This window comes from Neoarius graeffei, chromosome 13 (assembly GCF_027579695.1).
Source record: "Neoarius graeffei isolate fNeoGra1 chromosome 13, fNeoGra1.pri, whole genome shotgun sequence".
Taxonomy (NCBI): domain Eukaryota; kingdom Metazoa; phylum Chordata; class Actinopteri; order Siluriformes; family Ariidae; genus Neoarius; species Neoarius graeffei.
This window is the reverse complement of record NC_083581.1, coordinates 64,443,087-64,467,845: the sequence shown is the minus strand read 5'-3', so window position 1 is coordinate 64,467,845 and position 24,759 is coordinate 64,443,087. Positions and strand designations below refer to the sequence as shown.

Sequence of the window (24,759 nt, the reverse complement as noted above, 5' to 3'; positions counted from 1 at the left end):
GTTCTGTCTGTCTAAAAGGGAGTATCAAGTATTTATCCTCTCATGGATCATCATAGAATCCGAATGCTGATGGCTGCATTGTAGGTGGCTGATAGATGTCTTAGGCCAAGTTTACATTAGACCGTATCTGTCTCATTTTCTTCGCGGATGCACTGTCCGTTTACATTAAAACGCCTGGAAACGGGAATCCGCCAGGGTCCACGTATTCAATCCAGATCGTGTCTGGTCCGGTGCTGTGTAAACATTGAGGATACGCGGATACGCTGTGCTGAGCTCTAGCTGGCGTCGTCATTGGACAACGTCACTGTGACATCCACCTTCCTGATTCGCTGGCGTTGGTCATGTGACGCGACTGCTGAAAAACGGCGCGGACTTCCGCCTTGTATCACCTTTCATTAAAGAGTATAAAAGTATGAAAATACTGCAAATACTGATGCAAATACTGCCCATTGTGTAGTTATGATTGTCTTTAGGCTTGCCATCCTTCCACTTGCAAGTGGTAAGTGACTTGCGCACAGCGGCTCAGTCCCGAATCACTGCTCGTGTGCTTAACTCGCACGCTGTGTGAGCTGCGCAGGGCCGGAGTGCGCACCCTCCAGAGGGCACTCGCTGTTCAGGGCGGAGTGATTTGGAGCGCAGCCGCTGAGGAGGAAGCGATGAGCTGCACTGACACATTTCAACTTACATGCTGAATTAGTCATGTGATTAGCGTATCCGTGTATTGGCATTGCTGTGTGCACGCTAATCGTTTTTAAAAACGTTAATCTGATGATCCGCTGATACGGTCTAATGTAAACCCCACCTTAGACACCCACCTCTGTTCAGTGATGGTCGTTCCAGGTTGACAAAAATGAACGATCCTCTCTGGCTAAGACGTCTGCCAGTTTTCTGGAAGTCCTCGCATACTCCCGCACCAGTCGAAGGGATCTCATCCCAAAGTGCGTAGAAACATATCTGTGAAGATACTCAGTCATCCAGGTACATAGTAATCTGTGGTTGGTAGAAGAGAGCAACTGGACTTGCTTGAAAAGTCTTGAAGACGTTTCGCCTCTCATCTGAAAGGCATCCTCAGTTCTGTCTGTCGAAAAGCCATCAGCATTCTGATTCGGATTCTATGATGATCCATGAGAGGATAAATACTTGATACTCCCTTTTAGACAGACAGAACTGAGGATGCCTTTCAGATGAGAGGCGAAACGTCTTCAAGACTTTTCAAGCAAGTCCAGTTGCTCTCTTCTACCAACCACAGCAAGCTGGAGCCTATCCCAGCTGACTACGGGCGAAAGGCGGGGTACACCCTGGACAAGTCGCCAGGTCATCACAGGGCTGACACATAGACACAGACAACCATTCACACTCACATTCACACCTACGGTCAATTTAGAGTCACCAGTTAACCTAACCTGCATGTCTTTGGACTGTGGGGGAAACCGGAGCACCCGGAGGAAACCCACGCGGACACGGGGAGAACATGCAAACTCCGCACAGAAAGGCCCTCGCCAGCCATGGGGCTCGAACCCGGACCTTCTTGCTGTGAGGCGACAGCGCTAACCACTACACCACTGTGCCGCCCATAGACTTATTTTATATATTTTAAATATACTGTACATCCAGCACTAATACAGGTTGCTAAGTTTAAAGTTAGGAATAATAACCTTCTTCTTCTTCTTTAGGCTGCTCCCATTAGGAGTCACCACAGCAGATCTGTTCCACATTTGGGATAAGTTATACACCAGATGCCCTTCCTGACACAACCCTCTCCAACCTTTCCGGGCTTGGGACCGGCACAAAGTATGCACTGGCTTGTGCAGTCCCAGTGGCTGGGTATTTGACCTAATCTGCATGTCTTTGAACTGTAGGGGAAACCCACACAGACATGGAGAGAACATGCAAATTCCACACTGAAAGACCCCTGTCGGCCATGAGATTCGAACCCGGAACCTTCTTGCTGTGAGGTGACAGTGCCAACCACTGCACCACCAGAAACAAGGGTACAGTAAGAGTTCATTTCTGTCCCCCAAGGTACAATCTACACTAATATACTTCCTAGGGCTCGTTATTGGACCTCAAGCTAACTATTGCCGCTTTTCCACTACCAACGCGGCTGAGTTGGGCTGAGTCGAGCTGAGTGGGGCTGTTGGAGTTGCATTTCGACTACAACCGCGCTGAACCGTGCTGGCTGGAAGTGGGTGGACACATTGGGTGGAGTTAGCGAAAGTGGGTGGACGTCACGTGATGTCGTTAGGCGGCGCAAACAGTGACATCAGTGACCTTTTAAGCGGTAGTCTCACGACCCGGATAGTAAACAATAAACATGGAGTCGTTAGTGTTGCCGGTCTTGGTGCTGTGGCTTGTTGTCACCGACAACGCCAACAGATACTGGCAAGAGCGTATAGATGAGGCGAGGCGCATAAGGCTTCAGAAATTCTCGTAATTCGTAATTATTCTTCTTCCGGGTTTACGGTGTTTACAGATCCCAGCGTGCTCGCGGGGCGTGTGTGGGCATGTGAGGACACTCCTCCTCACCAATCAGTGCACAGGGGAGTGTCTCCTCACGCCCCCAGCCCCACTCGGATCGGTTTGGCTCGCTTCAGCCCTACTCCAAAACTGCGCGAGTTTTGGGTGCTGAGTAGGGCTGAAGCGAGCTGAGTCGTGCTGCTCTGAGGTAGTCGAAACTAGGGATGTCCCGATCCGATCACGTGATCGGAAATCGGGCCCGATCACGTGGTTTCAGACTCGATCGGAATCGGGCATTACCTCCCGATCAGGGATCGGATATATATCTATATAATATATTCTCATTTTTAACACATCAATAGCTATGCGTTGGCACAGAGTGAGACCAGACCTCTTGTCTCAACACAGCAACATCAACACGTGCGGCATGACGTCACTTTGTAGCGGAGACGCTGTTGGTTATTGGCTGCCCGTTGCCGGCAAAGTTGAACACGGAAGCAGTTCGAAGCGGAAAGCAAAGCATGTCTGCGGTGTGGCAGTATTTCAAAGTTGATGACAACATTGCCATAGCAAACTGTGAAATATGTAAAGTTGGAATTTCAAGGGGTGGACAGGAAAGGGCCGCATTTAATACAACAAACCTGATACGGCGCCTGAAAAACAAACACCCGACACAATACAGCGAGTTTTTAGTGCTGTTGCAAACGTGTTGGATGACAAAAACAGGCTCAAACCTGAAAGGGTAGAAATGCTTGTTTTCATCAAGAAAAACGTTCATTTCCTTAATTGAAATTACTGTATACCACTGTGAGATGTGTTCTTAAAAGCAAATTACTGGCGCTGTGGCAGGTTTTTTTTTTTAAATTTGTTTACATTCCTGCCAGGTATTTTAAGGTTATGTTTTTAATTTATTTATTGTTCAAACTACCTCACGTAAGTGCTCTGTTTGCTAACGGAGTTGTTGGATGTTAAAATAAGGTATTAAATAAAAAAAAAAATGAGGAACATCCTGGATCCGTTTCTTTCCTCGTCTTTATTATTTTTTATGGATTATAAGAAGTATCGGATCGGGACTCGGTATCGGCAGATACTCAATCAAATGATCGGTATCGGATCGGAGGGCAAAAAAACCTGATCGGGACATCCCTAGTCGAAACGCTAGCCGTGTCGGGCTGAAGTGAGCTGAAAAAGGGTAGTGGAAAAGGGCCATATGTCCTGCCCCAGTGGCAAGCCACTGTAATGTACTTTACTTTCTGAGAGTGTACTGCCCACTACTACTACTACTACTAATAATAATAATACGGCTCAGATCAGATTCATCAACCCAAACTATCCGTTTTAAATTAGACTTTTATTTTGAAACTTTGCATTCAGCCTGGATCACAGTGCATTATCAATGTTTATTATTTAGCAGTAGCTCGTCAACACGACCTGTACTTAATTAATTTAGTGAATAAATAAAACCGCAAATACATCTGAAAACTGTGCACATGTTTACCTGTTAAAATAATATTTATATCTGACCTTTTTCACCTGTTTTGGTGTTTTATATTTAAAAGTCAGGCTGGACGCACAGTAGGTCATGTGACGGTCTTTTATTTTGCTAGCTCCGAGTTAGCATGCTCGCTAATTAGCCAGTTCATTAGCTGTATTTAGACCGGGTTGGAACAAATTAAAATGTTAAACGAATAGAAGAAAGTTAAGCAGTTTTTTTTTACAAGACAAGATAAGACTGTATCTGGACTTTTCGGTTTCGCTAAAAGCCTTAGCAAATTAGCTTTAGTCAATTATTATTGTTATTTATTAAGCAGGAGTTTCTGGTAATATCGTTACTAAACATTAACGCTTAAATAATTGCCTTTTTTCCCAGCTGTTAACTAATCTATTTAGAGCTTGAAAGACACTAATAATTAGATAGTTGGCGAGTAAACAAACAAAAACAAACCAACTACTGTGACTGAAAAAGCCTGTTAATTTAACTCGCTTCGAAAACTTTAGCTATTAATGGTTAAAGGTTGATTTTTACTCCGATATGACACTGATGGAAAACTTATTTGGGGTAGTTTTCAGCGTGTAGGCGACAGTCGAGGCGGTTAAAGTGGCACAGAGCCAACCGGTTTAACGATACTGATATTGCACTGTAGCTAGTAACGCTAGCTAGCTAGCTGCAGCTAACGGCTAACACACCCAGTGAACCCGCATCAGCTGACATCTTCGGGTGAGCACAGGAGCAGAGCAAGCAGCCATGGATCAGCTCAAAGTCAAAGACAGGATCCTAGAAAACATATCCCTGTCTGTAAAAAAGGTAAGCGGCTTTTAGACCGGTTTTCAGAGTACACTAACGTTTATTAAAAGTGATTTGACGGCTTGTTTTTGGTGTGTGAATGTGTAAACACCATCCTGGGCCTGTCACTTTGTTCGAGCCGCTCAGTCATCATGAGAAAACCAGATCAAGTATTCAGGGTTAATTAAAACTTATAACTGGTTTAATTCACTGTGGTGTATATTCATTGTGTTTGCACTGTCATGTCGTGTTCGGTATGGGTTGTTTTACAATCAAGCTAAAAATCACATTTAACACTTATTATCTTCAATATCAAAAGGCAAGGCAAGTTTATTTATATAGCACATTTCATACACAATGGCAGTTCAATGTGCTTTACAGAAGTAAAAACAGTAAACAATAGAGAAATAAAATTACATAAAATAATTTTATTTTTATTCTAAAACAATGAATTAAAAGAAAAATAAGAATTAAACAATAGTAAAAATAAAATGTAGTAGTTCAAATAGGATGAGAAGAAGAATAAAAGAATAAAATAGAAATTTAAAACATGCAGAGAAGTAAAGATTATAAAGAATGTAAAGAAGACAATATTAATTATTTAACAGAAAGCATCTGAAAACAGATGCTTGACTGAATAAACTTGGTTGTTTATTGTAGCCCTGTGATAGCTCTACTTACCATGCAAAAAAAAAAAAATTTGGTGATAACGTTATTTTTGGTGAATGTATGTCATATTTAGCAAAATTACTCGTGTCATTTAGAAAAAGGTGCTTTTTTTTGACCACAGGTAGCTCCAAAAGGGATGCACTTAAATCATTCTTTATACCATCAAACAAATATTTGGTTCCATATCATTGGAAACATAGTGAAGTTTTAATGTTGAATGCCAGTAAGTTTTCAGACTATTTTGATCAAATTAGTATGTAATTGCGTCAAAAAAATGTCCTCTCCGAGACAGCAAATTTTTCAGTATAAAATAACATATATCTAAAATGATTATTTTCATCCTAAAATGTGGTCAAGATATTGGGGCATAAATATTAGAGACAACTAACACAAAGCTTACAGCCTTATATTTAAAGGAACAGTCCACTGTACTTCCATAATGAAATATGTTGTTCTCTGAATTGAGACGTGCTGCTCCGTACCTCTCCGAGCTTTGCACGACCTCCCAGTCAGTCAGACGCAGTCAGACGCGCTGTCACTCCTGTTAGCAATGTAGCTAGGCTCAGCATGGCCAATGGTATTTTTTGGGGCTGTAGTTAGATGCGACCAAACTCTTCCGCGTTTTTCCTGTTTACATAGGTTTATATGACCAGTGATATTAAACAAGTTCAGTTACACAAATTGAAACGTAGCGATTTTCTATGCTATGGAAAGTCCGCACTATAATGACAGGCGTACTAACACCTTCTGCGCGCTTCGGCAGCGCATTGATACGGAGCTCAGATATCAATGCGCTGCCGAAGCGCGCAGAAGGTGTTAGTACGCCTGTCATTATAGTGCGGACTTTCCATAGCATAGAAAATTGCCACGTTTCAATTTGTGTAACTGAACTTGTTTCATATCACAGGTCATATAAACCTATGTAAACAGGAAAAACGCGGAAGAGTTTGGTCGCATCTAACTACAGCCCCAAAAAATACCATTGGCCATGCTGAGCGTAGCTACATTGCTAACAGGAGTGACAGCGCGTCTGACTGACTGGGAGGTCGCGCAAAGCTCGGAGAGGTACGGAGCAGCTCGTCTCAATTCAGATAAGAGCATATTTCATTATGGAAGTACGGTGGACTGTTCCTTTAAAAGCACTATGGAAGTAGTGGATTCTGAATTGTCCAAAAAAAAAAAAAAGTCCTCTCCGAGAATCACTTGATTTGTTTCTCCCAGCCCTGCTTAAAGCTACACTTAATCATCTTTATCTTATAGCAGATTACACAAAACTACCATACACACATGTCAAAAAATTACCTGAAATCTGTTCTTTAACTTGTCCTTCACTTAAAAACTGGTACAAGAACCAGTTTGAATCAATTTGAATTTTGGACTTCTGTGACACAAACTTTGTACCCTGATTGTAAAACAACCCACAATTCAGAATCCACTACTTCCATAGTGCTTTTAAATATAAAGGCTGTAAGCTTTGTGTTAGTTGTCTCTAATATTTATGTCCCAATATCTTGACCACATTTTAGGATGAAAATAATCATTTTAGATATGTTATTTTATATTGAAAAATTAGCTGTCTCGGAGAGGACTTTTTTTTTTTTTTTTTTGACACAATTACATACTAATTTGATCAAAATAGTCTGAAAACTTACTGGCATTCAACATTAAAACTTAACTATGTTTCCAATGATATGGAACCAAATATTTGTTTGATGGTATAAAGAATGATGTAAGTGCATCCCTTTTGGAGCTACCTGTGGTCAAAAAAGCACTTTTTCTAAATGACACGAGTAATTTTGCTAAATATGACACACATTGCCATACATTCACCAAAAATAACGTTATCACCAAATTTTTTTTTTTGCATGGTAAATAGAGCTATCACAGGGCTACAATAAACAACCAAGTTTATTTAGTCAAGCCTTTTGATATTGAAGATAAGTGTTAAATGTGATTTTTAGCTTGCGTACCCTGATTGTAAAACAACCCATAAAGGTTATTGTGAGGGTAAGAATCTCTGCTTTTTACATTTTTGTAGAATTCTAGTCAGTTTGAATTGTACCACAGGAAGTTCTTATCTTTACAAATCTCTGAACAAAGCCTGCACATAATCCGCGTCTTGTGCCATACTGACCCAGAACTGAGTCACGTGATCATCAGGTGCTTGGTATTACTACTATTGTGCTTTAGATCTGTTGAGTTTCATGTTTGTTTGTTTTTTAAAAGTCCAGAGTAAATACTACCAAATTTTAAAAACTCTAAATGTCCGTATCGAGAAGAAGAGTGGTAGTGGTTGCTGCTTTATGTCCCGGGGCTTCCTCATGCCTGAGTTACCTTCTGGCTCTTATGCTGTCATAGTTAGTTGCTGGAGTCCCTGCTTGTACTCGGTGCAATATGTACTGTTCCTACTTATTCAGGTGACATTGGGCATACCTAACAACCTGTGTCCTTCTGAGTTACATGTCAGTCCTGGGATCGAGACGCTGACCTCTTCTGCTCCTCGGACCTGCCTGATCCATCCTGGTCCCCTGTGTCTGGTTGGAGTTTCATCGCATCGCATCGCTCCTGTAGATGACGGCCCCATGAGGATAGTTGAAAGTCACACCTGGAAGACGCTCTGGACTCTTACGGTAATGCTTTTATGGCTGAGGACTACAGCTGACTTGTTAACTTTAGGACTGCAGTTGTCATGAACAGTTTTGCACTCAAGTTTCCATCAATGAAGAGTTTATAACATCAACGAAACTGACTTCTTGTTAAAGCTGTTAATGTTATAGTCATGCTGTCTGTTGTTGCCCAAATGAGGATGGGTTCCCTTTTGAGTCTGGTTCCTCTCGAGGTTTCTTCCTCGTGTCGTCTGAGGGAGTTTTTCCTTGCCACCGTCACCACAGGCTTGCTCATTGGGGATAGATTCGTGATAAAATTAGCTCATGTTTTAAGTCGGTCAGATTCTGTAAAGCTGCTTTGCGACAATGTCTATTGTTAAAAGCACTATACGAATAAACTTGATTTGAAGGAGAGGAGAACTGTATATTCACTAGTTTATCTTCAGTACTAGCTTTATCCTGGTAAGGGTCAAGTTTATTTGTATAGTGCTTTTAACAATAAGCATTGTTGCAAAGCAGCTTTACAGAATTTGAACGACTTTAAAACATGAGCTAATTTTATCCCTAATCTATCCCCAATGAGCAAGCCTGTGGCGACGGTGGCAAGGAAAAACTCCCTGAGACGACATGAGGAAGAAACCTCGAGAGGAACCAGACTCAAAAGGGAACACATCCGTATTTGAGCAACAACAGACAACATGAAAAGTTTTTTAACATGAAGTCAGTTTCATTGATGTTATAACTGTTCATTGATTTCATTCAAGGGCAGCAACTGTGGCGTAGTGGTTAGCACGGTCGCCTCACAGCAAGAAGGTAGAGCCCTGCACTCCCGCGGGAGTCCCGCGGGACCCGCCGCAAAGCAGTGCGGCGCGGGACAAATTTTGAAAGCTCATTGCGGGCGCGGGCGGGACCGGAAGTGCACATATGCGCGGGCGGGAGTGCACATATGTGGCGCGGACGGGAGCGGTGAGAAGCTGCAGTCCCGCTAACTAAAAATATGTTTGAAATAAAATGTATAAATTATTAATTTGTTTATCATATATAATTTTGTGCTGGATATTTTATTTGGAATTAATAAAAACATTTTAAGATGCCTAAATTTGCGGAGAGAGTCAGATCGCCAGTGGAATACCATCTTAAATTTGCCATTGATCACCCTAACGGGAAATCCTTTGATCACTCCAATGACTCGCAGTTCACACCCAGCTAGGAAGAGAACCACGAGTGAAGTGATTTACGGCTTGCGTTAGTTTACAACTTTAGTCAGAGAGACATGTTACACAGTGACGGTAGGCTTGACTCAATGCCATCCCAGAAATCCTTCCTGTAATATGCAAATTTGGCTGTCCAATCAGAGGCGGCCAAATTTTGCATATTACAGGAAGGATTTCTGGGATAGCATTGAGTCAAGCCTACCGTCACTGTGTAACATGTCTCTCTGATTAAAGTTGTAGACTAACTCAAGCACTAAATCAATTCACTTCTCTTACTAGCTCTACTTTGCAATTAAAAAAAACAAAACACCATTGCTACAAAGCAAGCCCATTCACTTTTTTTATGCTGATCAGAGAATTGCAATGGTTTCTCATATGATAAAAATGTGTGATTCGTGATTAAATATTTTAATTGTTTGACAGCACTAATTATTATTATTGTTATTAGAGAGAGTACATGCTGAATTCCAAAACTAAGTAAATAATAACATGAGCTGTAGATATTTATGCTGAAATCCACTCAAAGTAGGGGGCGAGGCACCATCACGCTGTCAAGACAAGAACTTTCCTGAGAAATAACGCGAACGTCTGCATCATGTGGGATTTGCGGGCAGGAGCGGGACAAAATATGGCAGGCGGGAGCGGGACTGAAAATCATAATTCTTTGCGGGCGCGGGCGGGAGTGGGACTGCACAGCGCGGGCGGGAGCGGGACTGAAAAATCCGACCCGCGCAGACCTCTACAAGAAGGTCCTGGGTTCGAGCCCCGTGGCCGGCGAGGGCCTTTCTGTGTGGAGTTTGCATGTTCTCCCCGTGTCTGCGTGGGTTTCCTCCGGGTGCTCCGGTTTCCCCCACAGTCCAAAGACATGCAGTTAGGTTAACGTGGGGCAGCCTTGGCCTTGTTAGTAAGGTACCTAACCCCGACTGCTCCCCGGGCGCTGTGTGTGGCTGCCCACTGCTCTGTGTGCGTGCGTGTGTTCACTGCTTCAGATGGGTTAAATGCAGAGGATGAATTTCACTGTGCTTGAAGTGTGCATGTGACAAAGGTTTCTTCCTCTGATGGAAACTTGAGTGCAAAACTGTTCATGACAACTACAGTCCTAAAGTTAGCAAATCAACTGTAGTCCTCAGCCACAAAAGCATTACTGTAAGAGTCCAGAGCATCCTCCAGGTGTGACCTTTCAACTGTCCTCATGGGGCCATCCTCCACAGGAACGATGCGATGAGACTCCAACCAGACACGGCACCAGGATGGATCAGGCATGTCCGAGGAGCAGAAGAGGTCAGCATCTCGATCCCAGGACTGACATGTAACTCAGAGGGACAGATTTTTTTTTTTTTTTTTTTTGGGGGGGTGGGGAGAGAAAACACAGGTTGTTAGGTATGCCCAATGTCACCTGAATAAGTAGGAACAGTATACATATTGCACTGAGTACAAGCAGGGATTCCGGCAACTAACTATGACAGCATTAAAAGGAGAGAGCCAGAAGGTAACTCAGGCATGAGGGAGCCCCAGGACATAAAGCAGCAGCCACTACACCGTCAACAAACTCGAGTGAGCATGGTGAATGGAGTCGACCCTGTTCTGGGAAAACTGCCGTGAATCGGGAATACACCCTAGCCAGGGCAAAACACACACATTCACACCCTTGTTCACAGGGGCAATTTAGCCTTGACCGTTCACTTACTGGTGTGGGGTGTTTTTGAGTGAAAAATAAATAAATACAGCCACAGGAAGAACATATGAAAATTCGCTTGGCTGTTTGAATATCCCAAAGACAAGGACATCATAATCAATCAAACATGCGGATCATGTCTATTTTGTAGACACTTGTGTAGTCGTCATCACTGTCACCTCACAGCAAGAAGGTTCCAGGTTCAAACCTCATGGCCAACAGGAGCCTTTGTGTGGAGTTTGCATGTTCTCCCCATTTCCTCCGGGTGCTCCGGTTTCCCCCACAGTTCAAAGACATGCAGATTCGGTACAACAGGGCCACTGTAATTGGCGCAAGCTGTAGTGGTTTCCCGGCCATAATGTATGTACATGTATATCTTGCTATGGCAAAGCTAATAAATAAATTCTAATGATTTAATTTTCACTGCAATGGCACTTTGGGCAGCACGGTGGTGTAGTGTTTAGCACTGTTGCCTCACAGCAAGAAGTTAAGTTTATTTGTATAGCGCGTTTAACAATAGACATTGTCCCAAAGCAGCTTTACAGAATCTGAATGACCCAAGACATGAGAATTTTATCCCTCATCTATCCCCAATGAGCAAGCCTATGGCAACGGTGGCAAGGAAAAACTCCCTCAGACGACATGAGGAAGAAACCTCGAGAGGAACCAGACTCAAAAGGGAACCCATCCTCATTTGGGCAACAACAGACAGCATGACTATAACATAAACAGTTTTAACATGAAGTCTGTTTCGTTGATGTTATAAACTCTTCATTGATGGAAACTTGAGTGCAAAACTGTTCATGACAACTGCAGTCCTAAAGTTAGCAAGTCAACTGTAGTCCTCAGCCACAAAAGCATTACTGTAAGAGTCCAGAGCGTCCTCCAGGTGTGACTTTCAACTGTCCATATGGGGCCGTCCTCTACAGGAGCGATGTGATGAGACTCCAACCAGGTGTAGAGCATCAGGATGGATCAGGCAGGTCTGAGGAGCAGAAGAGGTCAGCATCTCGATCCCAGGACTGACATGTAACTCAGAGGGACAGATTTGGGGGGGGAGAAGAGAGAGAAAACAGGTTGTTAGGTATGCCCAATGTCACCTGAATAAGTAGGTACAGTATACATTTTGCGCTGAGTACAAGCAGGGACTCCAGCAACTAACTATGACAGCATAACTAAAAGGTGAGAGTCAGAAAGTAACTCAGGCATGAGGAGCCCCGGGACATAAAGCAGCAGCCACTACACCGTCAACAAACTCGAGTGAGCAAGAGAGTGGGGGACTGACAGCATCCATACATTCCAGTTTACCAAAACGCACTGTCTGAGGACCCTCCAGATCTACACCTTTTACTTCATAAACATCATTAACAAAAGGCTGGACTAAAACAGATATGTTTTCAGCCTAGACTTAAATGCTGAGACTGTGTCTGATTCCCAAACACTGCTTGGAAGGCTCTGGGTTTGAGCCCAGTGGCCGACGAGTGCATCTGTGTGGGTTACCTCTGGGTGCTCTGGTTTCCCCCACGGTTCAAAGACATGGTTAGGTTAACGTGGGCCAGCCTTAGGCTGAGGTGCCCTTGAGCAAGGCACCAGTCCCCAGACTCACTGGTGTGTGTGTGTGTGTGTGTGTGTGTGTGTGTGGTTTTTTTTTTTTTTTTTTTTTCACTGCTTCAGACGGGTTAAATGCAGAGAGGAATTTCACAAGTGTACGTGCGATGAATAAAGTTCTCCTTCATAGTCAGTAACTCTAGCTCAGGATTGAAGCAGGGACCCTGGAGCTGTGAAGTGGCAATGCTGCTGGCTGCACCACTATACCACCCTGAATAGGATATCCTCTTTCGGCTGCTCCCATACGTTTGGGGTTGCCACAGCAGATCTGTTCTGCATATTTGACCCTCCCAGGCTTGTAACTAGCACGAAGGCCCTGTCCACACGGCAACGGATTCAGGTGAATCTGATAAAATTGTTTATCGTTTCGGCCTGGCGTCCACACGGCACCGGCATCTTGGGTGCCCCAAAACGAAATCTTTTGAGAACGGGTTCCAGAGTGGAAAAATCTGGCAACGGCGCCGTTGCGAAGTCGTCTGGGTGAGTAGAACGGATTTGTTTACGATGACGTCACAACCACATGACTGTCAGTGCTTCATGCCGGGTAGAAGTGTAACGAACTTGATGCGTGTTGTCAACAAATCCGATAACTTGGTTCATGAAACGCGCTTACAAAATATTTTCACTGTGAATATTTATTGTGTAATGGTGCAAAGTGAGAGAGTGAGTGAGTGAGAGAATAGCCCTTAGGGCAGAGTCTTTAGTCCAAACACTGCGGAAGCAGTACCAAACCGCGCACCGCCCGTGCGCTTTCCAAAAACAATCCCGCCAGCAAAAATAGGGGGGAAAAAAAAGGAGCGATCTCACCTCTTCAGATGTTGGTTTAAGTCTGACAATACATTCCTCAAAAAGGGCGTAGAAGAACAAAGTAATCCATCAACGTGTAGCATTCAATTTATTCCGGACCATTAAAGAATTCTGGAGGATATCAGAATGTTGGCGTACCGGCTTCCATCTACCCCCATTCATTCCTCTTTCCACGTCTTTCGTTTTACGCTACTGATTAATAATCAAAACTTTGTGGCTGATGCTACAGAAGAAGGGGTTTATGCGCATGCGTCTACTTCTATTGTTCTGGTGTCTCCGATGGGACCGTCTTACAGCGCACGTAGAGGTGTGGCATGTGTATTGCATCGTTTTCAGCAAGCGTTGCATTGCCATATGTACCTGATATTTTACTGATCCGTTGCCCATGTGGACGCGATATTTAAAAAAAAAAACTCGTTGCCGTTGTTGTGTGGATGTAGCCTAAGTATGCACAAACAATAGCTGGGTATTTTGCCTAATCTGCGGGTCTTTGAACTGTGGGGGAAACCGGAACACCTGGAGGAAACCCATGCGGACACAGGAAGAACATGCAAACTCCACACAGAAAGGTCCTTGTCGGCCATGAGGTTCGAACCTGGAACCTTCTTGCTGTGAGGCAGTGGTAAAAGTAGGGTCATCTTTATTTGCTGTCGCACTACACCGATTGTTATTACATTTGAAACGATGTATTAAATTAGACATAAATGTCGTCATTGGTTAATTAGAGCAGCTACCTATTTACACGTCGACCAATATGTAATTTCATTCTGTCACAAATGGTCATGTAATATTATGTATTTAAAAAGTTGTTCGGTACTTTTTTCTTTTCGTATGCATTAATGGTGGTAATGTTCGTGTTGTCTGTTTTATTCTCTTACAATGTACTTTTTTTTTTTTTTTTGCCTATTTGGCATTTTAATGCTTTCTGTGGGTTCATTTTACAGGTACATTTAAATTATTTAGTACATGTCCAGCAAGTTCTTCAAGGCTCAGATGTTTTCTCTGTTAATATTTATTTAAGCTAAAGATGACTCGCAGTTTATAACGTTTTAAAGGGGGTTAATATGAACTGCCTATTTACTTTTGCTGTATTAGCTTTCGATGCTCACGTTCTGAGGCAAAACTGGTAGCAGCTCGCAGTTTATCCGGTTTATGAGGATTCATTTTAGGACCCTTAATTAAAATTCAACCCCTTATTTAAAGATCTGATTTTGGTCTGAACTGTTTATTGCATCATAGTTAAGACTTATGGCGTATTCACACCTACGTTGTTTGGTCTAGACCAAACGAACCAAATTTCCCTTGGTCCGGACCTTTTGGGTTGGTCTGAATACAAACCACCGAACTCTGGTCCGGACCAAACAAGCGGACCGAGACCGAGCTGCAAGGTCAGACTCAGTCCGGACCAAAGGAACCCTGGTGCGGATCTTTTGGAGGTGTGAAAGCAGACCGGACCTAATCCGACAGTTTTGCTTTTTTTGTACCTCGGGAGCTTCCGTCGTTTGTCGAGCATTATGGGAAACAGAGTCTTGACATTCCACCACAAAGTGCAAACACTGTTTCGGTTGTCAAGGGAACCTTACAACAGTCGTTCAGTCATTCAGACCAGTGGTAGGCTAGACTACAGAGTACAAAAAATGAGTAGGGGCAAACGTGGGCCGAGGAAGAAACGCGTACCCTTGTGGATATATGGGCAGATGTCCACATATCTGAGCTTTTGGAGAGAACACACAAAAATGCCGACGTGTTTGCTGTATTCAGTGAGAAAATGAAGGAGAAGGGGTTCACGCGCTCCCCAGAACAATGTCGGCTAAAAGTGAAGAAACTCCGTCAGACCTACATTAAAATCAGGGACATTCTTTCAAAAAGTGGCGGCACTAGCGATGCAAAAAAGAAATTCATCTATTGCGTGAAGAGCCAGAACTGTCACAACATGATGTGCGCTCATCAGCGCTATCCTCCGTAGCCGCCTTGCCCTTTGTCGTCGTCGTTGATAAATTACTTGTACAACAGCATAGTAATTGCACAATTGTGAAAACAGTAAAAACTGGAAAAAACATAGCTTTGATGACATTAAAAAGAATAACAGCACGGAAAGCCTCCATGACTACTTTTGAACTTAACGATTTGTGCGCGTGTCGTCTCTGACCAATAGCTGAACGACCTCAGGGCGCGTGGCTTTGTTGACAGATTTTGGTCCGCTTACTAAAATGTGCAGTGTGAAAGCAAACCGCACCAAAATGAAAAAATAAAAAAAAACATTTGGTTCGGACCAAAGCAAGTGAACTATCGAACTATCCTGGTCTGAATACACCCTTAAAATGTGAAGCATGTGTATGTAAAAAGTGTTTTGTTCAACATTGTAACTAAGCTTTTTCAACTCCTAGTTGCAGAGTTACTTTGCAGCTTGCGAAGATGAGACACCGGCCATCAGGAACCATGACCGTGTTCTCCAGCGGTTATGTGAGCACCTAGACCACGCTTTGTTATACGGGTAGGGGTGTGTGCTGTGGTTTTGCTGATGTTTCCCCAATATATTCTCATTACACTAAATGTAATTATGTACTTTGTTTGCATTATAGACTGCAGGATATATCTTCAGGTTACTGGGTGCTTGTCTTACACTTTACACGACGAGAAGCCATCCGACAGATTGATGAACTTCAGCACATAGCCACCAACCTTGGCAGAAGTGAGACTTAATTCATGAAATCTATTTATTGACAGCATTGGTCCAAAGTATGGCAGAAGCCACAATATTTGCTGAATGTAAATTTGTTTTTGTAAATATTTTATAAGCTTATTTCTTCAGTTTAAAGGAACAGTCCACCGTATTTCCATAATGAAATATGCTCTTATCTGAATTGAGATGAGCTGCTCCGTACCTCTCCGAGCTTTGCGCGACCTCCCAGTCAGTCAGACGCGCTGTCACTCCTGTTAGCAGTGTAGCTAGGCTCATGCTGCGTTCATGTGCTTTGGGAAGATGATATTTTCCAGTTGGGAAGTGGTATTTACCAATGTGTTGTGTTCACATGCTTTTGTTGTTGTTGACAAATTAAAGATGGTGGACCAGATTCAGAATCAGGCCTGTTATTTGGCTAAAACAATTATAGATTGCCTTGTTCATCAGCTGCAGCAGGAATATGAGTTATCAAAAGTCAAAAGGTAAATAATGCTGAATATTTCCTGATCATGACAAGTAGAGATTTTCTTAACACATTGAATGCCACGCAGTTTTTGGAAATTTGGCTGTAGCCACAATGAGAGTAGCCAGTATCTAGATCATTGTTGGCGTTCTTTGGACAGCCACAGAATATTTTGTATTCGGCTATAATATACATATTATAATAATATACATAACATGAATCGTTTAAAAGGTGAGAGTCAGCTTTCCGTAGGTGAAAACCACTTCTTTCTTGGTTCATAAGCTAGTCTTGTACCGCTCGCCGCCATTCTCATCTCATTATCTCTAGCCGCTTTATCCTTCTACAGGGTCGCAGGCAAGCTGGAGCCTATCCCAGCTGACTACGGGCGAAAGGCGGGGTACACCCTGGACAAGTCGCCAGGTCATCACAGGGCTGACACATAGACACAGACAACCATTCACACTCACATTCACACCTACGGTCAATTTAGAGTCACCAGTTAACCTAACCTGCATGTCTTTGGACTGTGGGGGAAACCGGAGCACCCGGAGGAAACCCACGGGGAGAACATGCAAACTCCACACAGAAAGGCCCTCGCCGGCCCCGGGGCTCGAACCCAGGACCTTCTTGCTGTGAGGCGACAGCACTAACCACTACACCACCGTGCCGCCCCTCGCCGCCATGCTGAAAAGGTTAAAGTTCATCTCATCTCAGCAACTCGTGTATCAAAATTTTCTACGAGTTGCCCAGTGGAAAATACCACAAGAGGGGGCGTTCATGTGTGCTTTCCATGTCGGCGTTTGGTATTTACCATAATTCCCATAGCACATGAATGCACCATCAGTATGGCCAATGGTATTTTTTGGGGCTGTAGTTAGATGCGACCAAACTCTTCCGCGTTTTTCCTGTTTACATAGGTTTATATGACCAGTGATATGAAACAAGTTCAGTTACACAAATTGAAATGTAGCGATTTTCTATGCTATGGAAAGTCCGCACTATAATGACAGGCGTACTAACACCTTCTGCGCGCTTCGGCAGCGCATTGATATCTGAGCTCCGTATCAATGCGCTGCCGAAGCGCACAGAACATGTTAGTACGCCTGTCATTATAGTGCGGACTTTCCATAGCACAGAAAATCGCCACGTTTCAATTTGTGTAACTGAACTTGTTTCATATCACTGGTCATATAAACCTATGTAAACAGGAAAAACACGGAAGAGTTTGGTCGCATCTAACTACAGCCCCAAAAAATACCATTGGCCATACTGAGCCTAGCTACATTGCTAACAGGAGTGACAGCGCGTGTGACTGCGTCTGACTGACTGGGAGGTCGCACAAAGCTCTGAGAGGTACGGAGCAGCTCGTCTCAATTCAGATAAGAGCATATTTCATTATGGAAGTACGGTGGACTGTTCCTTTAAGCTTATCTCTTTTGCTGGAATATAATCTGGATAATTTTTGATTCCCCGTAGGTCGAGCATGGCTGTACCTGGCACTCAGTGAAAGTTCTTTAGAAAGCTATCTCCGTCTTTTCCAGGAGAATCAAGCACTTTTGCATAAGTATTATTTCAAGTGAGTGTGATGTGTATATTACTGGAGTGAAATTTATCTAGAAGTCACCTAAGTTTTACAGGGGTGTATCTGCCGCCTTCTAAGATGATACAGTGCATAAATAGACAAAGATGCACTTGATACTATTATCATGTACAGTGTGGGTGAGCGATTGGAGCCCTGACTGGCCCACAGGCCATGCCTCCTTATCTTTTTGACTGACGCGTATCAGCTATTATACACGTGCAAGGACATTTGCATCAGTTTGACTGCATTTGCCTCTAGGGTTGCCACCCGTCCCGTAAAATACGGAATCGTCCTTTATTTGGCAGTTAAATCTTGTGTCCCGTATTGAACCGATACAGGACGCGATTTGTTCCGTATTTTCATAAATGTCCAATACACATGTCTGTCTCACACACCTCATCTCATCTCATTATCTTTAGTCGCTTTATCCTGTTCTACAGGGTCGCAGGCAAGCTGGAGCTAGCCTGGGCCCGCCCATCCTAAGTGTGACGCAAAACGAGGGCCTGTTGCGAGCTTAGTCTGGCCAAGCAAGCTATCTCCAGCTCTTCCAAGCTCCCGAAAAATCGGGAGCCAATCAACTTTGAGCATCTCCAACGGCCCTGGGTAGAGGCGTGTTCAAGGCAGTGACGTAGTAGAACTGCGACCGGAAGCCATAGATTGTGTACAGAATCTGTACCGGAAGCGCTTCATTCACTAGAAACATTACAAACATGGAGCAGCGGCAAGCCTTTGACACAGCGGTAGATGCTGTATTGAAAGCATTCAACGGGAAGTTCTCATTAAAAACGGAGCAAAGAGCAGCCCTGGAGGTATTTATCTTCCTGTTACTCAAGCAGTTTCCGTCGCGTCACATACGTCAGAGGAAAGAGTGATGTGATTGGTTTGAGCTTCATCACAGCCTTTTCTGGCTTCGACCAGTAGCAAACTGAGGCATTTCAGGGAGGCGGGTCAACCACGCGCTTTGGGAAACGGTTGGGCTTAATATCTTTGCCAGACCAAATGCTCGCAGAGCTTTGAAGTCGCGTTAGCCAGACTAAGCTGGAGCCTATCCCAGCTGACTACGGGCGAAAGGCGGGGTACACCCTGGACAAGTCGCCAGGTCATCACAGGGCTGACGCATAGACACAGACAACCATTCACATTCACGCCTACGGTCAATTTAGAGTCACCAGTTAACCTAACCTGCATGTCTTTGGACTGTGGGGGAAACCGGAGCACCCGGAGGAAACCCACGCGGACACGGGAAGAACATGCAAGCTCCGCACAGAAAGGCCCTCGCCGACCCCGGGGCTCGAACCCGGACCTTCTTGCTGTGAGGCGACAGCGCTAACCACTACACCACCGTGCCACCCCTTTCTCGCCCACATCAACACTAAATCTAACAATAATGAACAAAATAAAACAGGAAATACTCCGTGGCGGGATCTACCCAAGACACAAACCCCTCCACTTTGTCTCACGCTCTGTGCCTGGCTGCCTGCGTCACTGCGTGTGGCGCTGTCACGGTTGCCTAGAGACAGAACACACACCGGCACTGCTCAAAAAACCCGGGCCTTTTAAAAATGTCTGCTGCACCCGGGACTCCACCACGTCCTCAAAAGTGTAAACGCTTACAAAAATACAGACGTGAGTGGGAAGAGGCACATCCTTGGCTGGACAGCGTGAGTGGAGACGACTACAGAGCAAAGTGTAAAGTCTGTCGGCGAGTGTTTTCAGTGGCGTACGGTGGGCTGTCTGACATAAGACAGCATTCGTCAGGAGAGCAACACTGCAGATATGTAAGAACACAGAAGACACAAGCATCAGTGTCACAGTTCTTTATACCCCAGTCATCTCCTGAGAGTGATACGGTATGGGACATTATGATTGTCGTTTGTTTGATTGATTGTTTGTTTGAATTAATGATCATTCATCCGTCTGACTGGATGTGTTAAAAAGAATGACGGAGTTGATCCACAAATCAAGCTCTCACTAAATCTCAGCACCTCACTCACTCTCACACAGGACCCCTGTCTTCCACACTCACCCTGCCCCCTCGCTTTCTCATCCAGCCACGTACTTGCCCATACTATACACATTCACTGACAATCAGAAAACACACATTATTATTATTATTATACGCTATTATTATTATTATTATTATTAGCACAGCATTCACATTATAATAGTAATAAATAAATACATTTCCTAGATTAAAAATTATTTTATTATGGCCCTTTTCCACTACCCTTTTTCAGCTTGCTTCAGCTCACTTCAGCCCGACATGGCTCGCGTTTCGACTACCTTAGAGCAGCACGACTCCGCTCGCTTCAGCCCTGCTTAGCACCCAAAACTTGCACGGTTTTGGAGTGGGGCTGAAGCGAGCCAAACCGAGCCGAGTGGGGCTAGTGGCGTGAGCAGACGCTCCCCTGTGCACTGATTGGTGAGGAGGAGTGTCCTCACATGCCCACACACGCCCCGCGAGCACACTGGGATCTGTAAACACCGTAAACCCGGAAGAAGAATAATTACGAATTACGAGAATTTCTGAAGCCTTATGCGCCTCGCCTCATCTATACGCTCTTGCCAGTATCTGTTGGCGTTGTCGGCGACAACAAGCCACAGCACCAAGACCAGCAACACTAACGACTCCATGTTTATTGTTTACTATCCGGGTCGTGAGACTACCGCTTAAAAGATCACTGATGTCACTGTATGCGCCGCCTAACGACATCACGTGACGTCCACCCACTTTCGCTAACTCCACCCAATGTGTCCACCCACTTCCAGCCAGCACGGTTCAGCGCGGTTGTAGTCGAAATGCAACTCCAACAGCCCCACTCAGCCCGACTCAGCACGGCACGGCTCAGCCCAACTCAGCCGCGTTGGTAGTGGAAAAGCGGCATTAGTGTGGTTTACTTTAACTATTTGGATGACATGACTTCATTTCAAGTCATAAGACAGACAGCAGACAAATACTGTTCAATTTAATTAAGAAATTGTCATCCCACCCCTCCCCTCTAGCTTACCGCAGCTGAGGTGACACAGGTGTACCACACTGTCAGATATTAAGTTCTCAATATATTTAGATTATATTTTAAAAATTCATTGTTGCCCACTTGTACATTATACATTTTTACAGCATTGGCAATAAAGCATTTCAAGCTTTAAGTATGAGTAATTGCTTTCTTGATCACCCCTTTACTAAAAACACCTACAAAATAAAACCTACCACTGCTGCGGGCACCCCACCCCATGGGAGTCGTGCCCGTGGTGGTCATGGCCCCAAGGAGCCGTGGTGGCATCTTATTTTCATTTCTGAATGGTGGCAACCCTATTTGCCTCCCAACTTTTGACCCGTACGTGTGTTTCTGCATTCGGAGTTTTTATGCACTTCAAGTTTTAGCTTTCCACAATTAGAGGCCTTTATTTTCCAGGAATGCCCTGGTTTGCAGCCATGACCATCTCACTTTGTTCCTTACACTCGTTTCGGGGCTGGAGTTCATCCGTTTTGACCTTGAACTGGTATGTCCTTTCACTATTCTGCCCACTGTTAAATTTGATTGGCTGTTCCGATGTGTTTTTTCGCATTTCTGTCATTTTAATGAGGGGAAAAATTGCAACCTTTGTCCAGGGGTGGACAAATGATCAATTTATTAGTTGTGTCACTCGGCAAGTAAAAACTCCACTGTGCTTTCTCAGTCCCGTGCTTTGGTAGCTCGTGTAATATAATGTATGGCAAGCTAGTTAAGTGTATTAATAAGGGTAATGAAGTATGTGATTATCATCCTGTTCTGATTAATAATTGAGAATTGTTTTAGTATAAATACACAGGTGATTTTATTAAAAAAAAAACCCCTGTATTTAAAAATCCTTTTATTTCAAGCTTCAAAAGCGGCATGCAAACGTAATGTGCGCAGACTTGTCACTCGTTTATCCTGACTCACACAAAATGCCTTGTTTTGAAATTGATAAAATAAATCTCAATTCCACCTTACCTTTTGAATAGTTTTCGACCAAACTTTGTAGCATCTTTTAGCGCTTTTAGGAACAGCATCTTTCATCATTTGTAATTCTTCCTCACTTACGGTGACGAAGCGATTGGCTGCCATTTTGCCGAGTCATTCAAGGCGATTTATCGAGAAATGGTCTGAATCTCTCGACCAATCAGCGCGCTCCATTTTCTGTAATCACCTGCATATTTATACTAAGTTTATAGTGTTTGTTTATACCCAAATAAAAAGTTAACAATAGGCATGTAACAATTCACCTAATTCATGATATTGGGTTCGCGATTCTGTTTTTCTCCACAAATCGCCCCCCCCCCCCCCCAAAAAAAAAAGCAACGTTTATTTTCCTATTTATCAATTTAAATATTCATTTTCTGAAATTAAGAAAAAAAAACTTGCGTTTTAATTTTTATTTTCACTGGTTCCTGATTTTGAAAAAAATGTTGTCTGTCATCCAGTCACATCTGTTTAATCTACCACCAAAAAAACCCCTCCCCAACAGCCAGATCGTGTGTGTAATATATATATATATATATATATATATATATATATATATATATATATATATATATATATATAATAAATAGTACAGCAGATAGTGGGATTTGGACTGAGTAGTGTGCTGTATAGTTACAACACTGAGGTATATCACGCTCCCATGAAGTCCATATTTATATTAAAAAAAAAGACTCCTCTTTGCAAGTCACTGAGGCATATGGTTTTGTTTATTTTTATTTTTTTCCCCCTTTTCTGGTTCTTGAACATATTTGTGTTCCAGAAAACTATTGGAGGGGACTAATATCCTGGACAGACACAAAAAATGTAGTTCAAGTTCAAAAGTTTCATACGCTACCGTTCAAAAGTTTGGGGTCACTTTGAAATGTCCTTATTTTTGAAAGAAAAGCACTGTTCTTTTCAATGAAGATCACTTTAAACTAATCAGAAATCCACTCTATACATTGCTAATGTGCTAAATGACTATTCTAGCTGCAAATGTGTGGTTTTTGGTGCAATATCTCCATAGGTGTATAGAGGCCCATTTCCAGCAACTCTCACTCCAGTGTTCTAATGGTACAATGTGTTTGCTCATTGCCTCAGAAGGCTAATGGATGATTAGAAAACCCTTGTACAATCATGTTAGCACAGCTGAAAACAGTTGAGCTCTTTAGAGAAGCTATAAAACTGACCTTCCTTTGAGCAGATTGAGTTTCTGGAGCATCACATTTGTGGGGTCGATTAAATGCTCAAAATGGCCAGAAAAATGTCTTGACTATATTTTCTATTCATTTTACAACTTATGGTGGTAAATAAAAGTGTGACTTTTCATGGAAAACACAAAATTGTCTGGGTGACCCCAAACTTTTGAACGGTAGTGTACGGTATGTACAAATTACAATGAAATTCTTACTTGAATGCTTTTCCACAGACCAGGTAATTCAGTGTTCGATCAGTGCATTGTTACAGTGAATGAATAAACATTAAGTTCAAAATACTATCATGTTAGCTATGTGTTTTTACAACATTTTAACATGAGGTAGTCAAGTGTTGCGACAGAGCAAATTAGCATATAACGTGTTGCAGTTGGTCGTACCCCAGCACCCAGGCTAGTGATTTGTCCACCCCTGCTGACTAAGGAACAGGTGCTTTATAACAATGGGATGTGTCATGTTTTAACTGATTCGAGATGAAAAGTTGAATCCAACTTCTTATCCACCCTATATATTTTGCCTGCTACTAGGATGTTCCGTACCTGGATGTGGCACCTTACATGCCGGATTACTACAAACCGCAGAATCTTTTGGATTTTGAGGAGAGATTGCCCAGTTCTGATAGTTTGTCTCTGCACTCGTTCAACTCCACTAATCTTGAGTGGGATGACAGTGCCATTGCCCCCTCAAGTGAAGGTAAACTCTTTTACATGTACCTCCTTCTCCCTTTATTTTCTAATATCCTATTGTGTTTTTCTGATTTTTGGGCTCCTGTAGCACTGATTTGGTTATCCTTACACACGGTTCCCACGGGTCATGGAATTTCTGGAAGAATTTTAGTCTATTCCAGATGTGGAAAGTCAGAGGATTTGGTCGTTTTTGGGCCAAGTCATGGAATATCGGGGGAATTTTGTTTGTAGCACGTTTTAAATTTTAAGTGCCAGTTTTCAAAATGTAATAGTATCCATGCGTTTTTTTTTTTTTTAAAAAGACGTAGACCAGCATTTTCTCAACCTTTTTTCAGTCACGGCACCCTTCAGAAGTATGCAAATTCTCAAGGCACCCCCATATAAAATATACGCAGTCACGCTGACCTCGGCAGTGACGTTGTGACATGGGAAAGGGGGCCGTGAGACAAATTTTGATGATGCATGAGGCAGCAATGATCTCGTGTAACTATCGTTTTTTGGAATTTTAATTCATTTTATTTATTTCAGTGTTGGAATATATCATTTTTTGACAGCACCCCTAATGAAGCCAGACGGCACCCCGGTTGAGAGAGGCTGACGTAGACGGCCTTTATTTTCATTCAGTATGCAACAAGTGTACACAGAACGAAATTTGGTTGTAATTTGGCTCAGCATGGAATGAAATATTAAAATATGCAGCGGCAAAAAGTGCAGTAGTATAAAGTGACCTGTGGAATTAGGAATTGTTCAAGTATAAATAGAAGTTTAGAGTTCAGTTTGATTTAGAGTTTGGATTTGGAGTTCAGCAGTCTAATGACCTGGGGG

At 43.2% G+C, this 24,759-nt stretch overlaps 1 protein-coding gene across 5 annotated transcripts in view; it reads left to right on the top strand.

The window, feature by feature from the left end:
* Positions 1-4,064: 4,064 nt before the first annotated feature.
* The window catches only part of plekhm2 (pleckstrin homology domain containing, family M (with RUN domain) member 2), a 47,582-nt gene continuing 26,887 nt past the window's right edge, over positions 4,065-24,759 (top strand). For 2 of the 5 annotated variants that reach the window (XM_060938324.1, XM_060938323.1), the window contains exons 1-6: positions 7,141-8,040; positions 15,708-15,814; positions 15,903-16,012; positions 17,943-18,042; positions 21,465-21,552; positions 23,776-23,941. In XM_060938324.1, the coding sequence (XP_060794307.1) occupies positions 7,615-8,040; positions 15,708-15,814; positions 15,903-16,012; positions 17,943-18,042; positions 21,465-21,552; positions 23,776-23,941 (997 nt within the window). In that variant the 5' untranslated portion in view covers positions 7,141-7,614. Of the gene's footprint in view, positions 4,763-7,140; positions 8,041-15,707; positions 15,815-15,902; positions 16,013-17,942; positions 18,043-21,464; positions 21,553-23,775; positions 23,942-24,759 lie in introns of those variants that run through there. The other 3 variants (XM_060938322.1, XM_060938321.1, XM_060938325.1) reach the window with 2 other exon arrangements.